This window comes from Manacus candei, unplaced genomic scaffold, assembly GCF_025592945.1.
Source record: "Manacus candei isolate 608988 ecotype Guabito, Panama unplaced genomic scaffold, ASM2559294v1 h1tg000003l, whole genome shotgun sequence".
Taxonomy (NCBI): Eukaryota; Metazoa; Chordata; class Aves; order Passeriformes; family Pipridae; genus Manacus; species Manacus candei.
In genome coordinates this window covers 9,746,870-9,770,924 of record NW_026138051.1, presented here as the reverse complement: position 1 = coordinate 9,770,924, position 24,055 = coordinate 9,746,870, and the positions used below count along the sequence as shown (strand labels likewise).

At 45.3% G+C, this 24,055-nt stretch overlaps 1 protein-coding gene across 2 annotated transcripts in view; it reads right to left on the bottom strand.

The window, feature by feature from the left end:
- LOC127469473 (mitogen-activated protein kinase kinase kinase kinase 4-like) overlaps nt 1–6,073 on the bottom strand; it is a 92,283-nt gene extending 86,210 nt beyond the window's left edge. For both annotated transcript variants that reach the window (XM_051783856.1, XM_051783847.1), the window contains exons 1-2: nt 5,839–6,073; nt 1,226–1,291 (exon numbers count right to left, since the gene is read on the bottom strand). In XM_051783856.1, the coding sequence (XP_051639816.1) occupies nt 1,226–1,291; nt 5,839–5,895 (123 nt within the window). In that variant the 5' untranslated portion in view covers nt 5,896–6,073. The remainder of the gene's footprint in view (nt 1–1,225; nt 1,292–5,838) is intronic.
- Nucleotides 6,074–24,055: the final 17,982 nt, after the last annotated feature.

Here is a 24,055-nt window from a genome sequence, read left to right as displayed (position 1 = left end):
ATGTTTCCTGGCTTCTAATCTGTCCATATGAACCCCCAAGCCTCTATTTTTAATTTAGTAAATTCAGTATCTGAATGACAACCTCAGAAACAACAAAGACTTGGTCATTGCAGAGAAATGAGAAAGATCCTGCTTCTGACATAAAAAAAAAAAGGGTAGTATGGGAAAACACAAACTTCCCAGAACTGCTTCTGTAAAACATTTCCAGAGTATCTGTAAAACATTTTGAAAGAGTATCCATAGCTTGAAAGGGAAAGCAAAATGTAATTACAGCAGATCTGCCACCAGAGGATGGACACCAAAATGTAGCATGTACTCAGTGCACAGGCACTGGAGAAAGAACTGTCCTGCATTGCTACATCAGGGCATTCCTCTTGCAGTACGGAATCAAAGCACGAAGAGCCTGCACCAACACTGGGACTTACCACACAGGGATTTATCAGCAGTGGGACCTGAGGGAGAAGCAAGACCAGACAACTCACTCCAGTGCCACTACTCTTCTGGTGTACCTCCAAGGGTTCAGCAGCACGGGCTTTTTCTTCCTCTGTCTTCATTCTCCAAATGGGAACAACACAGACTCAGTTCCCTGTTTAATCACATCTATTTCACCTTTTCAGGGAAGGCTTCACACTGAAAGAACACTTCTAGGCTAGTTCTTACAACTAAAGGAAGGTGTGCACTGCACAGTGTACACAGCACTATGTTATGGCAAACAACATTAACTGCTGTAGTCTCTGGATGGGGGCTCTGCTTTGATATCCCAGCAAACACGATAATGATGGAAATCAAAGACACCATTGCCTGCTTGCAGGGCAAAGTTAATTGACACATCTTGAAGAGCACTGCTGTTTGAGTCTTGAGCTCCACTCAATCCAGGCCAAATTCAGCCATCACTGATGTGAATTTGTGCCAGACACCTCTTTAATAATTTTGAAAATGAGAAAATAACTGCAGGACAGAAAAAAACACAGGGCATAGGGAAGTCAGTACAAAAGCCAACACACTTATGTGACCTGCAGCAGCAGAGAGACATGAAAACAGGACAGAAGGAAGGGGCACAGAGTTTCATAGGTGACAACATTTTGCATTACACAGAAAAAAGACAGCAAGATAAACCAGGCTATTACTAGAACAATATTGTCCATCTTCTTAAATGGTGCTCATTCTGCCTTAGGAAATACAGCTTTATAAAGAACTGCATCATAATTTAAAGATGCATCCAAACCTTATAGACTTGTCCATATGTTCCATTTCCAACAACCTGCACCAGTTCAAATATTCCCGCAGGATCCTGCAAAAGGCAGAAGAAACAACATTATTTGCATTAAAGCAATCACTTCATATAGGAGAGAAATTGTACACAATCAAAATGAAACGTTTGTGGTATATCTCCTAATGATCTGAATTACAAACTGAAGGGGAAATTGCCAAACCACAGTATAAGAAATGCATTAATATTAAAGTTTTCAGTCAAGTTGCTCAAAACCCTATACACAAAATAACTCAGTGAAGATTTGCATGGCAATACAGCAGATACAACAAATAAATGAAGGTGTGTGAAAATACAAGAATTCAACTGCTGACTCAGTTTAGTAGTAGAATAAGGAAAAACCTCCAGGCTTCCTAAGCAGTCCCACACTGAGCTAGCCTGGAGGCTAAGATGCTGCCCTCTGCCATGAAACACTTGGCATCACCAATGTGTAACAAAGGAAAAAACCTAAGCTAGAGACTTGAAAGAATTACTACATAAAGCATCTGAGCCCCGTTACCTTACAGAAGGGAAATGCACCATCCCAGGCAACCATAACACTACAGGTAGGCTGAGAACGCTCAACCATCCTGCTCTGCAATCATAACAAAGTGAACTTGACTCATGTATTGACCTCTTGGCTTCGAACCCAAACTAGATTGCTGTTAATTTACATAAAAGATTCATGAAGTCAGATGATCAGTGTACCATTACACATGAACCAATTTCCACCCTCCTAGTATAGCATCAGTTGCTCAAAAACCAACCCCTGCAGCAGATGTCCTCCTCCAACAATGAGATGCTGCAGCCCCTCAGATACAGGCAGACCATCTTGTTGCAAGGCACAGGGAATGTTTGCTCCTGCATGACTGAGCACATTAAAAAAATCTGGTGCTTCAGTTAAAACTCACTCAGAGATTTATATAAAACCATTAAGAACTCAAGAGACCAGTTTCTTAGTTTCTGGCTAAGCCATTTATCAGTCCACTCATTTCTTGCTATGGTATCATTGAGAGATTTATATAAAATATTATTAACTCCGTGTGTCAGTTTTACCACATCTGTTTCAGCAATCTGTCATGTCAGTTGATGCTTACTGGTACTGCTGAGGAATGTGATACAGAAAAACAGTCTCAGAAGTACAATTTCAGTGACCCTGGTCACAAAAAATCCTTTTTTAAAGGTATCCAGCTACTTCTCCACTCCATTTCTATGTTCATCTTTTAATATAAGTAATACTTTCTTCATATCTGATAGGGAAACGTTTACCTCAACAAAATCCCAGTGGAAACATACAGGCTTTTTTTTCTGAGCAGATTTTGCCTTTACTGGCACAACTGTAATGATAAATGGCAATAGCTTTCAGTGCAACAGAGCCCAGATTTCCACAGCTGAAAGTACTAATGAGTTCAGTTGGTTTTACCTTTAAGTTAAACGAGTTTTAATCTTATACTTCCAGGACTGTCAACCTCACAAGACTTTTTTAAAAAGCAATGCATAAACCAGATCAAGATCTGTTCTGTCTCTTATTTTTAAAACAAGTTAGTAAGGCATGGCCTTCTAGACTCAACCCTCAATTCCAAAAGCCCTCACACTAAACAAAATCAATGAGAACCCTTGCATATGGAGTTGGGCATAGGCATAAGAAAGCCTACGACACTGAGATCTCTGTGAAGTGCTTTGCTTTCTTCTCCTTTCTTCAATTTTTGTTTTCTAGTCTGGACATAAATGAGCCATAGACTTTGCTTCATTGGAGCAAAAGTCAGCAAATAATCCATCACTACCTCTAAAGCAACAGGTGGGTGGTACAAACCTGTGCTTCATGTGCAACCTCCCCACAGAACTGTGCTGTGGGTTGCACATGGTCCGTGCAGCGAAACTCAGAGCAGCTCTTTGAGGAACTCTTCCAGACAAGGCCTTCCATGCACAATATCTGCTGTACTCTGTGGGAAGCACAAGCAGCACCCCATTTCCCCACCTTCCCTGCAGAAAGCAGCACTGCTGAATTGAGAAGTGCTCACAGTGCACAGAAACCCAGAGGAACCTAAATTGCATTTTAAACTCCAAGTTTGCAACTGTCCCTCTCACTTAAATGTGTGCTCTGTCCTCACTCTTCTTCTCTAAGCTTATTTATTATGCAAATATGGTAATCTAAGGTGCCTCAAAATCAGCTTCTCTTTCCCCCTCCAATCAATTTCATTCTGATTTAGCATCCTAATAGTTTGCTTCTAATGGTTGCTGACACTCTAGGAAAAACTCAAACAATTATCTAAATAAATATTAGCATCAACTTTAATACAGTGAAAATCCTACCATGCCCTTGCTAGCCAATTGAGCATTAAGATCTCAAGCTACCTCAGTTCTGAGTGCAGCCAAAATACTTGGCCATCTCTCTTGTTTTAATCAGGACACCATAGTGAACCAAGCCTTGTTAAGAGTCATAAAGGATATTAATATGGGCTCTGACTTTGGTCCTTGGATTGCCCTTGTTTGCTTGGATACCACACAGCAAATGCTGGCATTTTTCACAATGGGCCAACTTCTTAATTATCTTGGAGTTAGGTATCATCTTTGATGTAGTGCTTCCTCTCAGCTACCATTTAAGCCCCATGGTCCAGCTAACCCTTCACCAGCCAGCACCTGCCAAATTGCTAGGTTCCCTTTGGCAGATGCCAAAATCCTGGCCTGAACATTCATCACTTTAAGGTTAATTACCACAATACATTGTACCATATGGTGGCCGCCTTGCTTTCCTGCAAGTCATCTGCAGAGCACTCAGGAGGCAATAGCAAGACTGCTGACCCAGAGGCACCCAGGTCACATCCATCTCCTCCCCACAGCAGAATGAAAAGCAACACAAACAGCAAGAGCTTGATCAACTTGTGCTTTCCACATCTCTGCAGCTAAAGAAGATAAAGGAGTTTGAAGCACAAGTTGTTCTACAGGACCTCTGCACCTCAGCATGTAATGCAGAGTTCAGGGGCTTTTTAGCCCTGCAGAACACCCCAGCAAGATGCTCCAGCAACATTAGGAAACTACACCCCCCCTTCTTTCCAGCCCTGACAAGCACCCATTTGTAGAGGAGCAATGCCAGCTCATGCACTTTGAAAATTACGCCAATCACAGTCATACCTCCCTGCAGCTGGTGAGAGCAGGACAGCACCAAGCAGCTCCCACTGGGCCCAGGAACACCTCAGACAAGGCAAAAGTAAGGCACCTGTATTTAAATAATTTCCACAGCTCAGCATCACCTGCCTCTCATTTCCCATGAAGCACAAACCCCAAACTAAGGCTGCTGAGTGCTTAAAAAGTTTCCTCCAAAAGGAGCCATTTGTCCCTTCTCCTGTTGAGGCTGAAATCTGCAATGCTCTCAGCCTTCAGAGGTTCTAAATCAGACAGTTATGACACAAAGCCTGTTGTCTGCCTTGCAGCATTACTCTTTTTCAAACTTACATGATTTTCTTACTTATTTAAGGAGATGAGATTCATCTGTTAAAGCTCTAAAGAAGAGCTTCCATTACTTTGCCTCACACCCCTGAGCAGAGCCAGGTTAAACTTCTGCTTGCCTAGCCAGAAGCCTTTTGCCATTCTCACAAACTTTACTGTCCCTGCTGCCTTTCCTCTTTTTGCCTCTGGTCTGGAACACCCTCCTCGCCATGTGATTATTGCAAAGGCTTCTCCCAGCCCTCTTTTTTTTTTTCCTGATATTTTTAGAAAGTAGTTGCTTTGGTTTCACTGTCTGGGGATGACTGCTTTTTGCCACAATTGAACTCTTCCCTCTTCTTCTGTTGAGAGTGCTCCTGCCTGGGTTGGAAGGGTTGCTAGGTGGTCAGCTTCTATGTAAAAAGGCAAAGTGGAACTCGGGGGCATCGTATTCCCTGTCTGTGAATATGAAACACTGACAGTATGGCTTTTAACGTGGCTAAAGTTTGGATTACATTAAAAACCCCAAAACACAAGAGGATAACCATAAAAACTCATAGCAAACTAGGTGAATGCTGGCTTTTTTAGCTTTGGGAGAACAAAAATAAAAAAACCTAAACCTCGACCAAAAAAAGGCAAACCCCCACGCACACACTTCCTTCCAGAAGATCCTAATTCCTCAGTCGTTTTCTCTCCACAGCATTGTCAACACCTTTAGGAACGTCAGCAGGAATTATTTATTACCCTGGCAGGGGAACGCGCCTCTCCGGTGAAGCGCTCCCGGCCGGGCAGCGCAGCGCTCCCGCGGGACGACCGCTCCAGGAGGGAGCGCGACCCCCGGACCCTGCGAGCTGCGGGACCGGGGGAGCCCCGAGGCTGCTCCGCCCGGGGCTGCTCCCCCCGAGGAGCCCGCGACCCTCGGCCGCCGCTCGGGCATCTGCGCTCCCTGCGCGGGCACGGGCGGCACCGCCGCGCTGTCCCCGCCGCTGTCCCGCGGCCGCCGCACGCCGCACCGGCGCCTCTCCCCGCGAACCCCCTCCGACAAAGGGCGACAGCCGCGGGGTGAAGCCCTCGCGCAGCCCTGCACAGGCGAGGAGCGGGGTCGGGGTGTCACCCAGGGGGTTTCAGCTCCCGCCGCGGGGCAGCCCGCCCGTCCCCCTCCTTACCCGCAGCGCCGCCAGGTCGATGCCGTCCAGGCTGCGGGCGGCGCAGTCGCGGGCCATGGCTCCGCCGCCCCGCGCTAACGGTGCCGCGGGCGGCCCGCGGCGGCCCGGCCGTGCCCCGGCGGGCGCAGGGAGCCGGGCATGCCCGGCCGGCCCCCAACGCCCTCCCCGGCCCGGGCGGCCGCCGCCGGCAACTTTGGCGGAGGGAGCTGCTACGGGGAAAGAAAGTTTGCGAGGAAGTGACGTGCGGCGCCGGCGGGGGGTCGGGGCCACCTGCCGCCCGCGGGGCGGGGGCGGCCGCGCTCTGCGCCCCACGCGCGCTCCCCGCCGGGTGGGAATTGCCGCTGGAATAGGAATTGCCTCTGGAGCGGGAGTTTCTGTGCACGTGTGTCCCCCGGGCCGAGAGAGGGGACCCACCCCGAGCGGCGGCCGCCGCGCCTCTCTCGCCCCCACCGCGCAGCAGGGCGTTACACGCGCCACGAACAAAACCTCCTAAAGCCCCCCAACAAACTGCGCTGACGGCATCCAAAGAAGAGGGTTACACACAAGAAACGCTGCTAGCCCCTTTCCTTCAGGTAGCGGGCGCTGCAAACGATCCCACGGGGGTGACAGCAGCGATGCTCATCAGAGCGCCGAGCTCGGAGCCGCTGCCTCAGCCCCGGGGGGATCCCAGCCCCGTGGCCCCACAAAGAACAGGGGCACAGGCGGCCCCCGTGGTGCGGAGCTGGCAGCAGCCCCCTCTGCCAGCACGGCCCCGAGTGCCGCAGACGGCTTCACGGAGGCACCGCAAACCTCCACGGCCCCTTACGGCCTCTTTCCCCCCGGTAATTATGACCACAGAAAGAACACAGCTATAGTGGAGTGGAACGACTCGTGGGTATATTTGGGCCTCGTGTTTAGAGACAAAATTCAGTGGAAATGCACATTTCTCAGTCAAAGTCCTTAAATACTCTTAAAGGATGCTCAGGGCGTTGTCCCCTCCCAGAGAGCATGAAATTCTGAATCTGTACTTTCATAGTTGCAGATATGAAATCAAGACAAAGTAGTCAAAGTGTCTTCGGTGCCTGTAAACACACAGGGGCAGCCGCATGCCAGCAGCGAGGGGTAGTGTTGTAATAAAGGCATTTGGCAATTTCCTTGAAAGAAGTGCTGATGTATCACTCAGCTTCAAAGTATTCTTGTACAAAAGCCCACAGTGGGCACCTTATCGCTACAGCAACCCTGGATTTTTGCTCTCTGCCTACCTGCAGGCCAGCACGTGGAGGCACTGCTGAGCAGTTGTGGCCAATTGCTGCATTAAAGTGGAAGTTTGTTGAAGAACTAAACATGTAAATGCAGCCATGCACAACATGGGCAGAAATCCACACACAACGACAATCCAGCCCCTCCACTCTCCCCTGAGCAGCGCTTGGAAAACTCTGGCCCTCATGTCGCCTTTGACAAAGTTAAGCCACAGCTTTGCTCCCCATTCTAGCCTTCCTGCCTCACATAAATCCATCATTAGCCTTTTTGCTTGTGTTATTTCTCACAATCCCTATTTATCTCTCCTCTAACCTCCAGGCTGTCCTTTGTCTCCTGCCACTTTCCACTTCCTTCCTGCTTCCCTGGTGAGAACTGGTGTGAAACTCCAGGCTGTTGTCTACCCAACGCAATCTCTCCTGCTCCATCTCTTAGATTCTTTGCCAAAATTAATCCTGCCTGCCTTGCTTACCTCTGATGAGTTCTCCAACCTGAGGATTCATTTCCACTTGACAGAAAGCTCTAAAATCTCAAAAATGAGATGAAAATCTGGGTTTAGCAGCATAACATGGCTTATAGTATTTCTGCAAGCAGGTCAGTATCTCTGCTACGTGGTTTTATCACGACCTTTCGTTGCCTTCCCCTCACTGAACCCTGTTGCTGAGGCTACAAATGCCACTAGGCCAAGCCTATTTTTCAGAGTAGAACCAGATTTAAAAGCCCTGAGTTCTCCCATCACCAGCCTGATGACTGGTTCTACAGACACAGAAACTGTGCTCCAGGTGTCCCCTGTGGTCTTGTGCCCTGTCCCAGCCATCCCCAAAGCCCTGTGCTGACAGGGCACTGCTGCTATTGATGACATGCAAGTGGGCTGTCCCACCTTGCTCTTCTGCATGAAGCTGTGTGGCAGAGTAACTCCCAGGAATCAGAAATTCAGTGCCTTAGCACAGTTGTTAATAAATTAGAAACCCACATTTATCTCACCAATAATAAAAAGTGAACAGGTTCCCTTAAGAATAAATTCAATTAAAAAAAAAAATCACCCTAACAACCAAAGCATAACAAACACAAGAGACAATTAAATGCTATCAGTACAGCTTTCCTTTCCAACAGCTGTAGTCAAAACCCTGCAGCCAAATTCAGCAACCACAGACCTGAACATAAAAACCTTTCGAATGTCTATGTGCATGCAAAGGATGTTTTGTATTAGAAGGGAAGTGCAAGAATGAAGGGGGAAGAACTTCCTTTGTTTCAGCAAAGGAAATGCCATTGTACCCCAGAAGTACGGGCTAATCCTGAGCTCTTCTGTCAGCATCCCAACTCAGATTTGGGTCCATAATAGTCCTACCAATAGTAATTGCCCCTGCCAGATGTGACACTCAGTAAAGGAAGAGAGCGTTTAAAGCCGAGGCTAGAATTGGCATGCTGGCTTGTTTCCCTTAGCTTTGTTTACACTGAGGTCTCGCCTACAGGTGTGAAGTTGGCAGAGAAATAAACAAGAAGATAACTCATAAGAGAACAGGATTTCTGGTCTGCAGGAAATAAACAGCCTCTTAAAATGTGCATTTAGCCTGAAATGGACAAACTGACCCTTTTCAGTGTTTCTTGGTTCTCTGAACTGTAAATTCAGAGAAATTACCATTCAGAGAAACTTCAACACACTGAAATAATCCCCCAGATTTGCTCTGGGAATGGACATCCCTGCTACCCCCATGGCTGCAGGAATGGCCAGGCTCAGCAAGCTCATGCCACATCTGTGACTCCAGAGCCAACCTTCTGCATAACTTCCCAGCATTTCCAAGATCCAAATTCAACAGGGAGCTCGAAACCCAAAAGCTCAATTTAGGCTTTCTGCCATAGAAGTAGAAGGAAAATCCCTCTTCAAGCTTCTGAGTTCCCCTGCTCCCATGGTGGAGAGCCACAGCCTGACTCACCCCAGTGTGCCAGCCTTCTCTAGGACTCCTCCCTGCAGCAGTTCCCCAGCACATGCTTCAGAGCCAAACAGGATCCCTGTGAACACCAGCTTTCCTTGACACTGAAACATTCCCTGAGATATTTATTTTGCTGAAAATTTTCTTACCTTCTGCAAGGAACCTGCATTTTGACAGTGTCTGAGGTGCCTGATTGGACTGATGCAGATGCTCTGACATCAGCACCTTTCTCCCAGAATAAAAATACTTTACAAAACTCCCCATTACTTTTGGTTTTTATATGAACTAAAATTTTTAGACATCTCTTTAGTGTTTCTTTAGGGAACAACCCTTGGCTGACAGACAGAAGTGACACCAAAGCCCATGAAATCTGCTTGTAACTACAGATTTCACCCTCCCCTTCCAGAAGTGCTTTCTGGATTGCTGAAAAGAGAGGCCAATCTTTTTGCCTGATGATCTCAGGAAACAATTTTTCCTCATTTGTTTGCAGAATCAGAACATGACAAAATGTTAAATGCAGATTACAGGAGAGTCTATGGGTGGCAGTGGCCAGCATGATATTAAGCCCAACACTCATCCTTGAGTAGGGTCTCTTGGCTGCTGCTTGAATTCATTACCATTTACAGCATCATTCTGGAAGTCATTTTATGAAGTCTCAGAGTACAAAAAAAAAAAAAAAAAAAGAAAATCCTGATTTATTAGGCTAGTCACTAACTTTAAAGTTGTCCTCTTCCTTTTCCAATTACAGCATGGTTTGTACCGTGGGTGGCTTTGCTAGACTGTCAGGAACAAGATAACACATTAAAAATGTGTATAGGATTGCATACAGCCTGGGTATGTCTGCATGCTAACTTGATGGGAGCCTCACAATGCCAGGAGAACTAATGAATGAAACCAGAAAATCAGAGCATACTTTCATCAGGTCACACCTTGGAAAATACCAGCATAACTTACTGTAGCTGATGCAAAAATTTTTTTGATTGCACAGGAAAGATTTAAGTTTCGGGCCATGGACACCCAGCTACTTACATTCCAATTTACTTAGAAGATGCTAAGAAAGCTGAACCACCAACCCAGTCCACTTCATAACTTCAGCATTTCTGGGACCCATCCCTGCAGTGCTTGGAAATCACAGTAAAATATCTTTCTTTTCAATGGATTGTTGGATAGAGCTGTGAATATTTCTCATGCTTTCTCCTATTTGAACTAAAGAAAATTCCCACTTCATTCCAAAAATATTAAGGTTGGGCCAGAAATTCATATTAAAACCTGAATCTGTCTTCAGATTTGCACTTTGCAGAGGTTGCTGCATTAGGACTGAGAGACGGGGTTACTACCCTGAGTAAACTGGAAATATCAGAAATCCAGACAAACAAACTAAATCAGTCATTTCCCGTATAATACTCAGTAGCACATACAGTAGTTTTCATCTCTTTAAAAATTAAATAACTTTTTTCAGTTCCTGGCAGACGTGCTAGTTCTGTTTCACAGGATATCCAAAATGAGACCAAACAGCTTCCTTCCCCAAGGATTACTGAGGGGACAGGCAAGCTGGAAAAAGTGCCTCTCACTACTGTAATCCCAGCCAGGATGTCCACCTCATTTCCCAGGGTAAAACTTAAAATATAGGTCTCCCACAAAACTTCCATTAGTCCAAATCTGTTCACTGGGACTCTTGCAGAAAGTTATTTTCTTTCCAGTGGCACACAAACGAGCCTGCCTGTGCCAAACATGTCCCCACACAGGGAGCACAAGGAGCCCTCTCCTCACAGCACCGATAACCTCCCATTGCTGCCTGACCCATGACTTCACAGCATTGTTCCAGCTCAGCACTTCGAAGTTTCTCAAGTAAGAATGCTGCAACTGGAAGTTTCCAGTTTCCCATCAGCCCAGCACACATCCCTTCTATCCCTGAAAACAGCCACGCTGTCCTGTCCCTGAAAAGCTTTCAGGGAGAACAGTCGTATCTTCTGGAACGATGGTATTTTGCACTCCTGGCTTTTGGACTCTGTTCCAGCGCCAGTTGAATCCTCAGTGGTGATTTTGTGCAGTAATACATGAATTACACAGATAACTGTTTCCCTCTGTGAAAGCCATTTCTGTTACATTGTCTCCCCATGAGAATTTTTCCTACTCTGATTTTCTTTTCTTTCCTGTGTCACTGGCTATTTCCCTGTGACTCTCTGCCTTGCATGAGAATATCTAGGCAATATCTGCCTGCTACAGTAATACCAGTGCAAGAAGGCTGGCTGACAATTCTGCAAAATAAAGAGAAAGATAATTTATTGAAATAAATTGAACCCATACATTTTACATAACTATTGTATCTTGCTGTTGGTGCAGCCATCTGCCTAGCTGTAAGTTTTTACCTTTCCTCCCATCTTCTGCAAAGTTATTTCTTCATTCAAAGTAAGAACCCTTTGAAATCCTTTGCAAGGAGCAGTAGCTATATGTTACTAGGTCATCAGATCCCAATGGAGTTTATGAATACCGTAATGAATTTCAGCCCAACATCTGTCTGCTCTCTGAAACAGATGCAATTATGGAAAAAATAGCTGCTGCCTCTTCACAGGCAGACTTCTCAGTTAAAAAATCCAAAATACAAAGAAAACTGACATAGCACAGTTTAATCGCTACCACATTAAATGTATCAGTCAAAATATCACGTGGCAGATGCTTTTTATGTGAAAGCAAGACAAGTTGTGGTAACGCTTCTGGCAGACAGGCAGGGGTTTTTGTGACTTTTAGAAAATCCTGCAGGCATGGTTTTGCCAACCAAACACTAACTCTGGATGACTCAAACCACAGTTCCCTTTTATCCAAACCACTGAAGTTTGGTGGTTAGCTAAAAAGGAACTGGTATCTGAATCACCCTTAGTTTGGAGGAATTGTCAGATTAAGGTCTCAGGCATGGGGTTTTGGGGGCAGGGTGTTCACTGGGTTTCTGTTCCCCTCTTCCCTAAAGGAAAGAAAAAGAATTCAACAACTAAATGTGAGGACAGTTTTCAATGTACTTTAAAAATATTTTAAAAATATTTTAAAAAATCGACTTTATCCTATCTTTTTAACCTTTTCATGTGTCAGTCTGGGTACATTCTCAGTAAATTAAACAGATTTTTTCAGTCGTGTTGCAGGCCTAACTTGTACCTCACAAAATTACACAATTTTAAACTTGCCTTAGCTACAAAAAAAGCCTACCTTGTTGCTCAAGTCCCTGTTACACATCTGCAGTTCCCAGGCCCTCTGCTTCTCCTTTTTCTTAAAGGAGGAAAAAAGAAGCAAAAGAGGAACTGTAATTTATGAGCCCCTATCCAGCCCTCTGGAACAAAACCTGCCCTCTGTGACCTATTAAAAATCTTCAGAGAAGTCTCCTCTATTCTCGGTCCAATTTCCACATTTAGTTCTAAGTTACTTTTCATCTCAATAGTTTGTCAACTTCGACAATTTCAAACACACTTGGGTGCCCCAGTGCAGTGCCTGAGTCTTTTAAATCCTCCTCTTTTCCTCAAGGGAACTGTGTCCTGTATTTGGGAGGTTGCCTAATTTTTGTGTGTGAGCGTGTGTGTGTCTGCTGTATGGGAAAGGCAAGGGGAAGCTCATTTAGGCATTGAGCAACATTGTCCTCTTCCAACATTAACTCATGAATAAGTCTATGTCTTTTCCTGTAGATCCTTGCCAATCCTATCTAAACATTCTCTATCTTTGTATATTAATAACCTGCATATAACTTCCAGCCAAGTTTCACTTATGCCTGTAACACCATGCTCAGCCTGGAAACAAGCACACGGCTCTCATGAGGGTCTGTCAGCTTCTCGCTGCACTTCACAGCATTTTGGGCAAAGCACTGAGTAGGTGCACTCGCCTTGATGGTGCTGCTGCACAGTGCAGCTGTCAGCTGAGATTGTAAACATTTTAAAAATTAAATTTGACAAGTTCTTTGGTGGTTTGGGAAGAATGAGAAGGCTCTGTACATCTGCCAGTCATTCACTGATATTTAGTCATGGAAGTTTTGTGGGCAAGAAATGTGTTTGCACAGGTTTGAGACCAGGTGTATTCACTGTTTTTATTGATAACTCGGAAACAACTACTAAATAATCACTGCATAGTGAACAGAGGGCATAAAGAGTGGCAAGTGGCACAGGGCTACACTATAAAGCACACACAGCTCAGTAACTTAAACCCATTTAAACAATATTCACCTCAGCAGCAGCTCATGCTGGGTTATGTGCAAGCCCAGCCAGCGCTCAGTGGGGTGAAGGGCTGTGGCACAGACCCTGCTTTCCACAGCCTGGACACTGCCCAGAGCACTCACAGACTATGCCAAACAGAGCAAATCTGTGGGAACATCTTGCTGCAATACTGTGACACATGGGCTGATGAGATCCATGGCTGCATAAGCAGAGAAAGACAAGGGAAAGGACTTTCCCTCCTCTACTGCTTTGCTGAGATGGATGCTGGGGCAGCAGCTCCAGCATATTCCTAGCAGAAATGAAGACTTGGATTCAGTGCAAAGAGGTGGTAAAAAAATTAATACTTTGAATAGCTAAAATAGCCCACTGTGAATAGCTAAAGCTCTAACCTTATTAAAAAGAGAAGTGACTTTATATTTTCTCCTAAAGAGAAAATAGTGGGCATTTTAATCACAAGAGACATAATGAGAGCCAGTAGCTGAAGCAGAAACCAAACAATAAAACCTACCGTGAAACTAAAAAACCAACAAAGTAGAAACAAAGGCACCACATGTTAACAGACCTGCTGGTTTCCATTTCTCATGGGTCTATCACTTTCTGGTTCCTAGGATAAGTGAAAGAGTGCTCAGACCTCCCCAAATTACAACTGGTGTCAGCAGCCTCACTGCTTCACTAGTCCAAAGTTATGGTTAGCAAGATGTCCTGACCGTGGCAGGTTCTGTGCCACCCAGGTAACCTGACCCCTCCAGAGGGCTGCCTGGCTGCTGTGCAGGGGCCAACTTGCAGCCAAGCCCAGAACTGCCACCCTATAGCATACTCAGGCTTTGCCTTCCAGCAGGAAGATTTCAGGATTTGAACCAGCTTCCCTTTTCACAGCAGCTTAACTTTAAACAGTTTAGTTCCATAAACCAATTAAGCATCTTGAAATCCTTGAGCTCTCATACCTCCCCCAGTTTGCCTGCTTACATTGCTTTACAGGGTGAAAGCTGTTTTCATCTAGCTGAGATCTGAGCATGTTGGGAGGTCACGGGGCGAGCAATCCCAGGCAGAGTTGGCGAGTCTGGAATTTTCTGCAGACCAGACTTGGAGTGCTGCACTCCATGGCCTCGATTCTGAGACCAAATTCTTACAGGTTTGGAAAAGGTCAAGCCACCTTTATCCCTCTGTTTTCCAGAAGCCCCGGTTTGAGGTTAGAAAGTAATAGATGGCCCACAAGCCCATAAACTTGATATGCTAAAAGTGGGAGTAAACCAGTTATTATCTCAGTTACACGTCCACTGTGGTAGTGCAGGCAGACATAACTGGTGTCAGCCCCGCGGGTCCCATCCCAACGCCTTATCTGTCCTTCCTTTTTCCTTCAGATTAGCTAACACTACGAGAAGGAGAACAGTAATACAGTCATTTGATATTCGAATATGAAAGCTTACAACCAAGTCTCTGAAGTACTCTTTTGGGCTTTTTTGTTAGGGTTTCTTTCATTTGTTTTTAAGCAGACAAATCAGCAATATCTTGAAAGCCAGAAAACCACATCATAAAATTTTATGTGAAGCTATCACCAGCCTCCTTTGTTTCCTGTAGGACATATCCTGCATAGCTAGATATATTTATATATAAACTATATAGATTTGCATTATATATACACATTAAACAAATCACTGCATATCTCCTATATGCTCTTTTAAAGTCAGTTAATAACCATATATCATTATGTTCTGTTAGAATATAGTTTTAACTCCTGCACAGAAAAAACAACAGGCTGCAGTAATAACGTGATTCTGTAAACAGTTGTGGATTAACATTCAGTGACCACTGAATCTTCTCTGTGATTAAAAATCCCCAACAGCTGCCCAATCTGCTTTTGTCAGTGAACTTGCCGTCATTTTGTAGCAATAAATATACAGTTTGCCCACATACTTGAGGTCAGTCATGTGCTTATGCCTGAAAAGGACCATTGACATAACATGAGTGTTATGTGAAGGGCAGACCTGCTCCACTGCTGTGGAGCTGCTGCTGCTGTTGCTCACTTGCAAGGTCACCATCTCCTTTTCTTCTAGGCTAGTGACAAATCATCCCAGAAAAGGCCCCATCCATCAGCTCTGCCTGCTCAACACCCATGTTCAACCCTCTGCATCAGGTTCACCTGAGGAGGATATGGCACTGAGGCACAGCCCCTGGACCCTGAAGCAGACCTGAGGGTGCTGGATGTTTCCAAGATGAGCCCTGTCCCAGTAAGGCACTTTGTGCAGTTCATTACATGAACCCAGTTCATCAACAAATCCAACTGTTGCTCTAACCAAGAAACTTCCCAGCTTAATGCCCCAATCAGCAGGCACCTCAACAGTTCCTCAATCCCTGCAAACACCAGTGTTTGCTGCAAACAGATTGTACTTCAAAAACTTACCCCATTTTGATGAAAAATTCCCCAAAGCCACACAGCTCCTGCTAAAGCACTTCCAACATAACTGTACTTACCAGTTCAGACATCCCATAGCCAGCACCACCCTCCCAGCACCTGGAGCTCCAAGGGTGGGAACATACAACCTCCCTCCCAAAGCTAAGATCCCTCATTAGGCAGGGACACAGCTGCCAGCCATCAGGGCTGATAGAAACAGAGAACCTAAGTGTGGCTGTTTGGCCTGATTTTACATTCTGCCTCTTTGACACAACTTTTACATGTGCCCTTTTATGCAGGGACAAAGTGGGGGTGTCTTTGTACTGGGGACCTGCAGCTATCACTTGAGTCTGGCACTGCACCCAGTCTGCTGAAGCAAAAGGAGTCATGGCCTTGCACAGTGCTGCCCTCCACCCTGGTCCATCATGCTTGCCCCAGAGCTTTCCACTCTGCCAGTGTCAGGGCACCCTGGCTGGGACTCTGTGGTTATGGAGTGGGTTTAGCCAGCCCAGCAGTGTTCCCCTTGGCCCTGGCTGTGCTGAGCCATTTGGGATGCAATGGGGGTTGGCTCACCAGCCTGGCTGTGCTGGACCTCCCCTGGCATGGATTAACACCTGTGTGCTGGATGTCTCTTCTGTAATCTGTTCTCTCAAATCAAAGGTGTTTCTCGTGGTGGCTGTGAACAGACATGCTCACACTGTGGGTGCTCCCACACCTCCTCTGAGCTGCGTGCTTTGTACCATCTCTTACTTTGAAGCAGCAGTAGCACTTCCATTCTTTTTTCTAGGTGTTCTTTTCTTTGATTTATATAAAATAAATAAATTTAAAAAAAACCAGAAAAAACCCCTTTCATTTTATCTCTGCAATATTTGAACCCTTTTGTTCTTTTTGCTAGATTTAGGTCACCCCACAGAGACTGATTGTTTTCTTTCTTGCCCAGACATGTCCTCCTGCTCAGGCTGATAACAGTTTGCTTTACTTGTGTGTGGCTGCATGGGTTTGGGTTTTCCCTTGACATTTCTGTGAACAGTATAGCAAAGGTCAGTAGTGTGTATCCTCATTCCCTTTCTCCTTTTGGCTTATTTTGATGATTCTCTCATGCCAATGCTGGCTGTTTCTCCAGTCATATTTAATCCCCTTCATGGCCACCTCCACTTTTCCAACGCATACATTGGCATTAAATTGCCTGTTATCCTGTCCTAATTTCCATGTTATAACTGCTGGGAAGATAATAAAAAATTATCTATTTTTTTTTCTCTTTGCCATGTCCCTTGTATTGTTTATTCTTCATCTAGACTGGGAGGGCCTGCGAGTCCTTTCATGACTATTATTTTTTCCACATGTCCAAGCTCAAACTGAGAATTAGATAGCTTCCAGGGCTGATCCTTCCTTGGCCAGCATTTCTATTGCATTTTTCTTTTTAACCTTTTGAGAACATTTTCTGCAGTTTTGCCTTTCTAGCTATTGATAGGAACCCGGGGGCAGCAGGGAGGACTCACAGGGGGGCAGCCCTGGGCTGACTCTGCAGCTGAGATGTGCTGAGGCTCTTTGCAGAGGCACAGGCAAGGAGAAAGGTAACTGAAACTTGGTTGCCCTTTAGGTCAGGAGGGACAATTCTAGCCTCTGTGACTTTTGAGGTCTTTTACAGCACAGCTGACTCTGAGAAGTTGGTTTGAGTGAGGAACTCCCTTCTTAAACTTTGGTGCAGTAATGATGCCTTATCCACGTAAAACGGGGGGAGTGGGGTGAGCATGGTTTTGTACTGCAGCTGGCAAACTGAAAATACTTCTGGTAACTTCCCTCTGTGTTAGAGGGAATCACAAGTTCTGCCAAGCCACATCACATTAACTAGTCTAGTTACAAAAACACAGACCCTGTAACTCACAGGTCTTTTTTTTTTGTCCTCCACAAAAGCCACTGAACCAAGTGAAGCCCAATGCTCAGCATTATTAGAGTTTTCCTTTTAAGCCACCCAGATTAATGGAAAAAATTCTCATTCAGAGAAATCAGGTACAGATCCCTAGTGACTACGCTGATCTGACTCTGGCTTTTGAGCAGTACAAATTACAGCAGAATATCATTATTAATTTCAGCTGTCCCCTGTTCTGGCAAATTAACATTCATCTCCCCAAACGGGTATCTCAGCTGGAGACCTTTATTTTATCATCTTAGTGGAAAAAATCTTCACTGTTGTCTCCCCCAAATTAGCAGTCTATGATTTCCCCGGGGAAGTCTGTCTTAGGTGTAGTGCTGACTAGTGCTTGACTAACAGGCACCAGCACATTTTTTTGCCTTCAACACAGACCTGAAATCTCTCATCAGGTCCATGACTGCCTGCTCAGGAGTTAGTCACTTCCTCCACAGCCTATAGGGAAAGTTAAAGAAATGCTTTGTTCTAACAAAGCTTACTGTTGGTGGCTCACTGCTCACATGTACAGTGAATTCATCTCACTCCATATGAAAAAGGCCCAGGCTGAGGCCGGGGGCTGATAGCAGCATCATTAAAGCCTGGTTTTTTGCTTTTGGTTGGTAAGCTCCTGAATCAACCAAGTACCATAAAATGTAATTTCTAAATGTTACAGTAAGCCTCATTGCCCAAGTCCTGCATTTCAAGTTGCCCACGAGGAACTTCTCCCATTCCACAAGGAATTGCTTGTGTGGCTCAGTGCAAAGTACTAGTTAAACATGAAATTGTCAGGAAAATGGTGTGGTGCCTGTGTGGAGTGGCTGGCAGGTCAGCAGGGATATCCCAGCACATGGCAAACCTGGGGAAAAGCAGAGTGGGCTGGGGCAGGGGAGGTCAGCCCAGGGGAAAGTCTCATTCCCAGTGGTGCCAGGCAAAACCATTTGAACACACTGAGGCTGATGATTATCTGAGGTTGTTCTGCTTCAGCTGCTTTGTAAAAACACAGCTTCCACATCACAATTTTTCAGTACTATTTAAGAAGGCAATAACTTGCTGCAAGTTAAACTGGCCCTGACTAGGTTACCTGGTCTTCAGTCTCACTCTCACATTTTATCTTTGCCACCAATGCTATTCCTGTGGGATTTTGCTGGTTTAGGGGAAGTAAGTATCAGAATTCAGACACTTTGGTGAGGTTTCAGTGCCAGAAAGGCCCAGTGGACATGTATACTGAAATGTTGTTGTATCTGCTTCCGAGGAGGTGACAGTGACAGCACTTGAAGCCCTGTGCCCTGGACCTGGCCCCAGACAGGTGTCCCTGTGCCACCCCTTGCACACCGTACCCCTGATTGACAATAATTCGGTTTTTGGGCTTGCTCCAGTCTCAGCCTCTTTGCTGAGTGAAGGGGAAAGGCTGCCAAAGGAGAAGTCCAGGCCTGGCCAATAGACATGTCCCCAAGATCAGCAACAGTGTCACAGAGAAGTGACCATGGGGTGGCAGTAGCCCATGGCAGGTGGTGGGCGCTGCATTTCCCCATGCAAGGATTCTCCTGGCTCTGTCCCTGCACGGCATCACCTGAGATTGGTGTCAGCCGTGGACACACTGGCTTCTGCCTTTCTACCCATTCCCACCTCAACTTCTGTCACTGCCCTGCACAAACCGCCTCACTTTCCTTGGCTCTCTTGGGGAGAGTTTGTTCTTTACAGTCTTATTGTAAAACAACAAGAGTCAGGCTTCTAAAATCAGGAAGTTTCTCTAAGAGGCTTCTGTGCTTTTGCTATAATCGCTCCACATGCTCCTCTGACAATTTCCATGACCTTATTTCTGGAAAAAAAAAAAAAAAAGGGAAGAAAAGACAACTCCCATCATCCCTCAAGTCTCAGAAGAGCTCTGCACACAGTAAAGGAGAAGCAGAGGCTGCCAGCTCTCTATCTGGAGCTCTTCTTACACATGTTTGTTAACCCTCAGGGTACAATGGATGCTGAGAATTACTCTTTCGTAACATTTGTTTGGCTGCCAAAAAGGAAAAATGATTAGCAGCTCAAAGGTTACATTGCTGTATTTTGCAAGAGAAGCCCTTGCCACGGGCTGCCTCTCTTTTGCTGACAGTGGACGCGGTGCTGCCATGCCCGCAGGGTGCTGGGTTACTGCCCGTGGGGCTGTGCTGCTCCAGCTCTCTGTCCTGTCCCAGTGTTTGTGGTGCAGTGTGGGACATCTCCACTGCTGTCCTGCAGATGCTTGTCCTCTCCTCCTCCCATGGGCAGCAGTGCCCAGATGTTGCAAGTGGCCGTCTGATGCCTCATTTCCCACTTAATCCATGTGACCATGACTAGCTTTATAAGGCACATAAAACACTCCCTGCTCCATGCAATGCTATTTCCATATCCTCTCCATGGACTTCAGTATGTTAAAGACAAGATGACGAGTTTATAAGATCTAGTTAATGTTTTAAGAAAGGGATTTAAAGAGATTGCTGAATTAATGACTACTGTTATTGTTTCCTTTATTAGCCTCTTATTAGCCTGTTTCCTGGGGGCAGAGCTGTTTGGATAGAATTTACCTCTCCTTGGACTCTAGGGAGCTCAGAAATTGGGTATAAATAGCTTTGGAAACCTTTTTGAGGGTTTTAGAGCAGGCTGCTGTGATCATGAGCTGCTGCTGCCATTGTGTCCAAGCAGAGTCCATGCCCTACACATCTCCACCAGCTGCTGGCATAGGCAGGTCTCTAGGCAGTGGTGGTGGGCTCCTTCCCCTCATGCACTCAGCTCCTGCCCCTCTCTGCCCTGAATCCCTGCTCTGTAGCACCTCTGGGATACATTCACCCAGCTTGACTGCCTCTGCCACGTCACTTGTCTTACAGGGCCCTCATGCTTGTATTTCACAGCTGGGGAACCTGCCAAGGACATGTCAGGTCGATCAAGTTCATGAACATCCTCCTTTATTTTGCTGTCTCAGGCTGCTCTCTTTTTTCCACCATGAAGGGGCTGCTTTGAATTGTCTGTACACTACCCTATACCAACACCTGCATTCGTCTGGGCACTTTGTTTGGAGAATAGCTGAAAACTTCTGGCCCTGGATTGAAGCCTACCTTGCAGATTGGCACTGTCACATCACAGATGCTTCTTCTGTTCATTATGTTGATGGGTGAAAGCAATGAAGTTTGAACTTTGTTCAGATTTTCCCTGAGTTTGGCAGCATAACAGCCAGACCTCTGATACGGGTTCAGGCTGGTTGTTAGGTACAAATTATGTGTCAGTTCAATGTTTTCCCCCCCCGTCTCCTTTTGCCAATAATTTGCTACAGCACACAGCTTTTCTGTCAGTCTGTGTCCTTCCAAAGTCACTTCACTGCTGATGATTAGCTTGTCTTTTCCTGTTTCTGCAATGAGCTGCTGATCCCACAGGGAAGCATCACGACTCTCTCTGGGACAGCTCTGCCGTACCCCCAAAACAGCCCCACTGTGACCCACTCAGGGGACACTCAGAGGTTGTTCACACAGGCTGGAGCAAACTTTTTCTTTGGTTGAGACAGTGCAGCCACAGAGTCAGAATGAGGCAATCCAGTTACCAGTCCAGTCCAGGGAATATTATCTACTGGTCAGAACTCCAAACTGGGGCACTGTGGGCACAGCCTCAGCTCTGCCTTTGGTTTTTGGTGGGATCTTGGGTAAAATGGATCTTAACCATATTTTTCATTTGCTAAAGGGTGGATGAAAATATTTCCCCAGAGGATTTAGGTGTTAGATTGATTGTTTCATGATCATAAAGCCTTTGATATCTTTTAATCAAAGAGCTGTTAAGGGTTTTAAAGGTTGTTATAATCTGTGGAAGAGATGTTAATTCACAGAACATGGAGTCTCTAATGTTATTTGGGGACTAAGTTTTAAATGCTCCCTTTTAGATGCTGACAGAAGTTACCTTTAAGCCTCATACACAAGCTGATCAGAGCATACTGTGCTTTGAAAGCTTCTTCACATCTCATTAGACCCTCTCTTCTTGAGTCATCTCATAAGAGGCTAATTTACATGAAGTCTAGCCCATGTTAGGGTCTTGATTTCTCATGAAAATATGTCTTGGTAGTAAAAGCAAAGCCCTTTGTACTCTCTGCATGAGAATCACTAATTCCCTCCTCCACATCATAAATCCTAGGGCATGCTCTGAATCCCAAATAATTTGAATTTAGAGAGAAATGAGGCACACAATTCTTCCTTTGACAATTTTCATTCCCACCTTGGCTTGCCTGTATTTCTCCATTAAAAGAGGGCACCGGGGTTTTGCAAATCCCTCTATCCAGTATGAGCACAGCCTGAACTTGTGCTCTATTCTCTAGGTATTGCCCAGCCAAATATTTGAGCCCACCCAGTGATGCTGAGCATGTTGGATACCCCACTGCCCTTGAATGTAGCCCTGTTGGTCTACCAGCTCTGCTGGGCTCGGCAGTAGCTGTTGGTGTTCTCACTCCAATAAACCACTCTGAATATCCACAATGGATACTTGCAGCCAGGAAAACATTTACCACCCACTGCTGTGTATGAAGGAATTATTTTACAGTCATAGAAATTTGCAAAACCCATCTAATATGAAGTACATTGTTTTGTCTTTGTGTTTGTCCTGAAGAGAAGAAAGCTCTTAAAACCTTGTAAAGCCAATTACACTCCATCAAAATGAATTAGAGGAGTTGTTTATAGAATACCTACCGTGAGAATCTGGCTCAGCTTGACAAACTGTATTTTTATTATTGTTATTTATTTGCTTTACTGCTTGGTCTGTAGCTTTACAATGGTATTGCAAAGAAGAGAAAATGCTGATAGGCCATGTTATGCTTCTGCTGGCAGTGCTGATGTTTTATATTTATATGACAAATATCCTGGCAAAGCTTGGTAACATTTACTTTGCATTTCCTTTTTTGAGACATTGTTTTATACCTCTTTGGAGCAGCCTTATTAACCTCTGAATTTCTCCAGTGGCACTGAAGTGATCAAATGGCTTCCTGTGGTAAGCACTGCAAAGCTTACCATCACAAATGCTGCAGGTCCTTTCTTTGGGGAAGCAAATTACTTTTCAGAACTCTGTTCTTTGTGTTTGCAGGAATATGATGTGCCATTACTTTCTATTTTCAAATTCTGCTTTCTTCCTGTAACAAAGTATTCCAAAGTGCCATATTTTTAACATTTGCTGGGTAAACTAGTGCCAAAATGGAACTGTTTTAATCACTGTTATTTATGAAATTTCAAAAGCTTCAATGCTTCCAAGACCATGGAGGAAGGTACTTTTCTGTAGTTTTCATTATTTTATAAACAAACAGACCAATATTGATTATTTTAAATGAATATTACAGGTCAGGTACCCATTTTCCTTCAGACCCATTGGCTCCCTGACACCTTGGTGTGGATCTTCCAGCTCCACTGCTCACAGCAGTCATCACTTCTCACAGTCCTAACTAACCGATGTTGGTATTACAAAAACTGAGGATCAGGACTAATTCCTGTGGACTTTTGATAAGATCTGGCTCCTGTGTGGCTTAACTGCTTTGGACAATCAGGCTCTGGCTGTGATTGCTCTGTCAGACCCCCGGGGACAGCAAACTGATACAGCACCCAGCAGTGATGTGTTGCAAGAGCTGCAGAACTGATGTTAAGAGATGACATTTTTCTGAGGAACTTTGCACAGCATCCACTGAGTACTGGGCTAACATGATGCATTCATGCAAGAGCTGCCATTGTCCTGTAGTCAATCAGTGTTTCTGCCTGGAAAACCCTTGGACTCTACTCTCTTCTTCCCCTCTCTTCTTCACACTGCCCACTTATTTCTTAGTGTCCCAGTAACTTTGCAGCCCCCAGCAAAGTTACTGGGGCTGCACAAAGGGTGCACAAGAGGGGATGGACAAAATGCTGCATGGAGGTAGAGGTCTCTTGCAGACAGTATTTCTAACCAAGCTGTCCCATGGGATAAGCTCCCAGTTGCCCAACTGGGAGACAATGCAAAACCTCCACTGTTCTCCCATCTGTGACACAGTTCCCAGGGCAGTGTCTCTGCCAGGGCTAACATGCATTGGAGACTTCCTCTCCTGTGACCAGGCCTGTGAGACCTGACAGCTGCTCTGCCATAAAGCTCAACTCTCAGTGTCCGTTCAGAGATGGACACTGGAAAAAGCTGCTCAGAGCATTCCATAGGGGCACAATTCTAAAGGCTGCTGAACGCTGTGATTTCTGGCACTGAACTGCCCTTCCAGGCCCCTGCTCAGTAAAGTATTTCTCACTGAATTAAGGGGAATTTAAGTATGTGCTTATGCATTTGGATGAACAGAGAAAGCCTGTTGAATCAAAGGAACTACTGAGAGCAGAAGCCCTTAAAAATAATGATTTCTTTTTTCCCTGCAAAAGTATCTGTTATTTATTCCCAAGTCCTTATCTTGTTTATAACAAAGAATGAACAAAATTCCTTTCCCAAGGCTGGATGGTTCTGGAGCATATCCACACCAAACAGGGACAAAAATAAGCTTGATTTTAGACAGAATAAATAAGCAAATGCTCCTTAGTCTTTTGACTTCTTTCTCTCCCTTTTG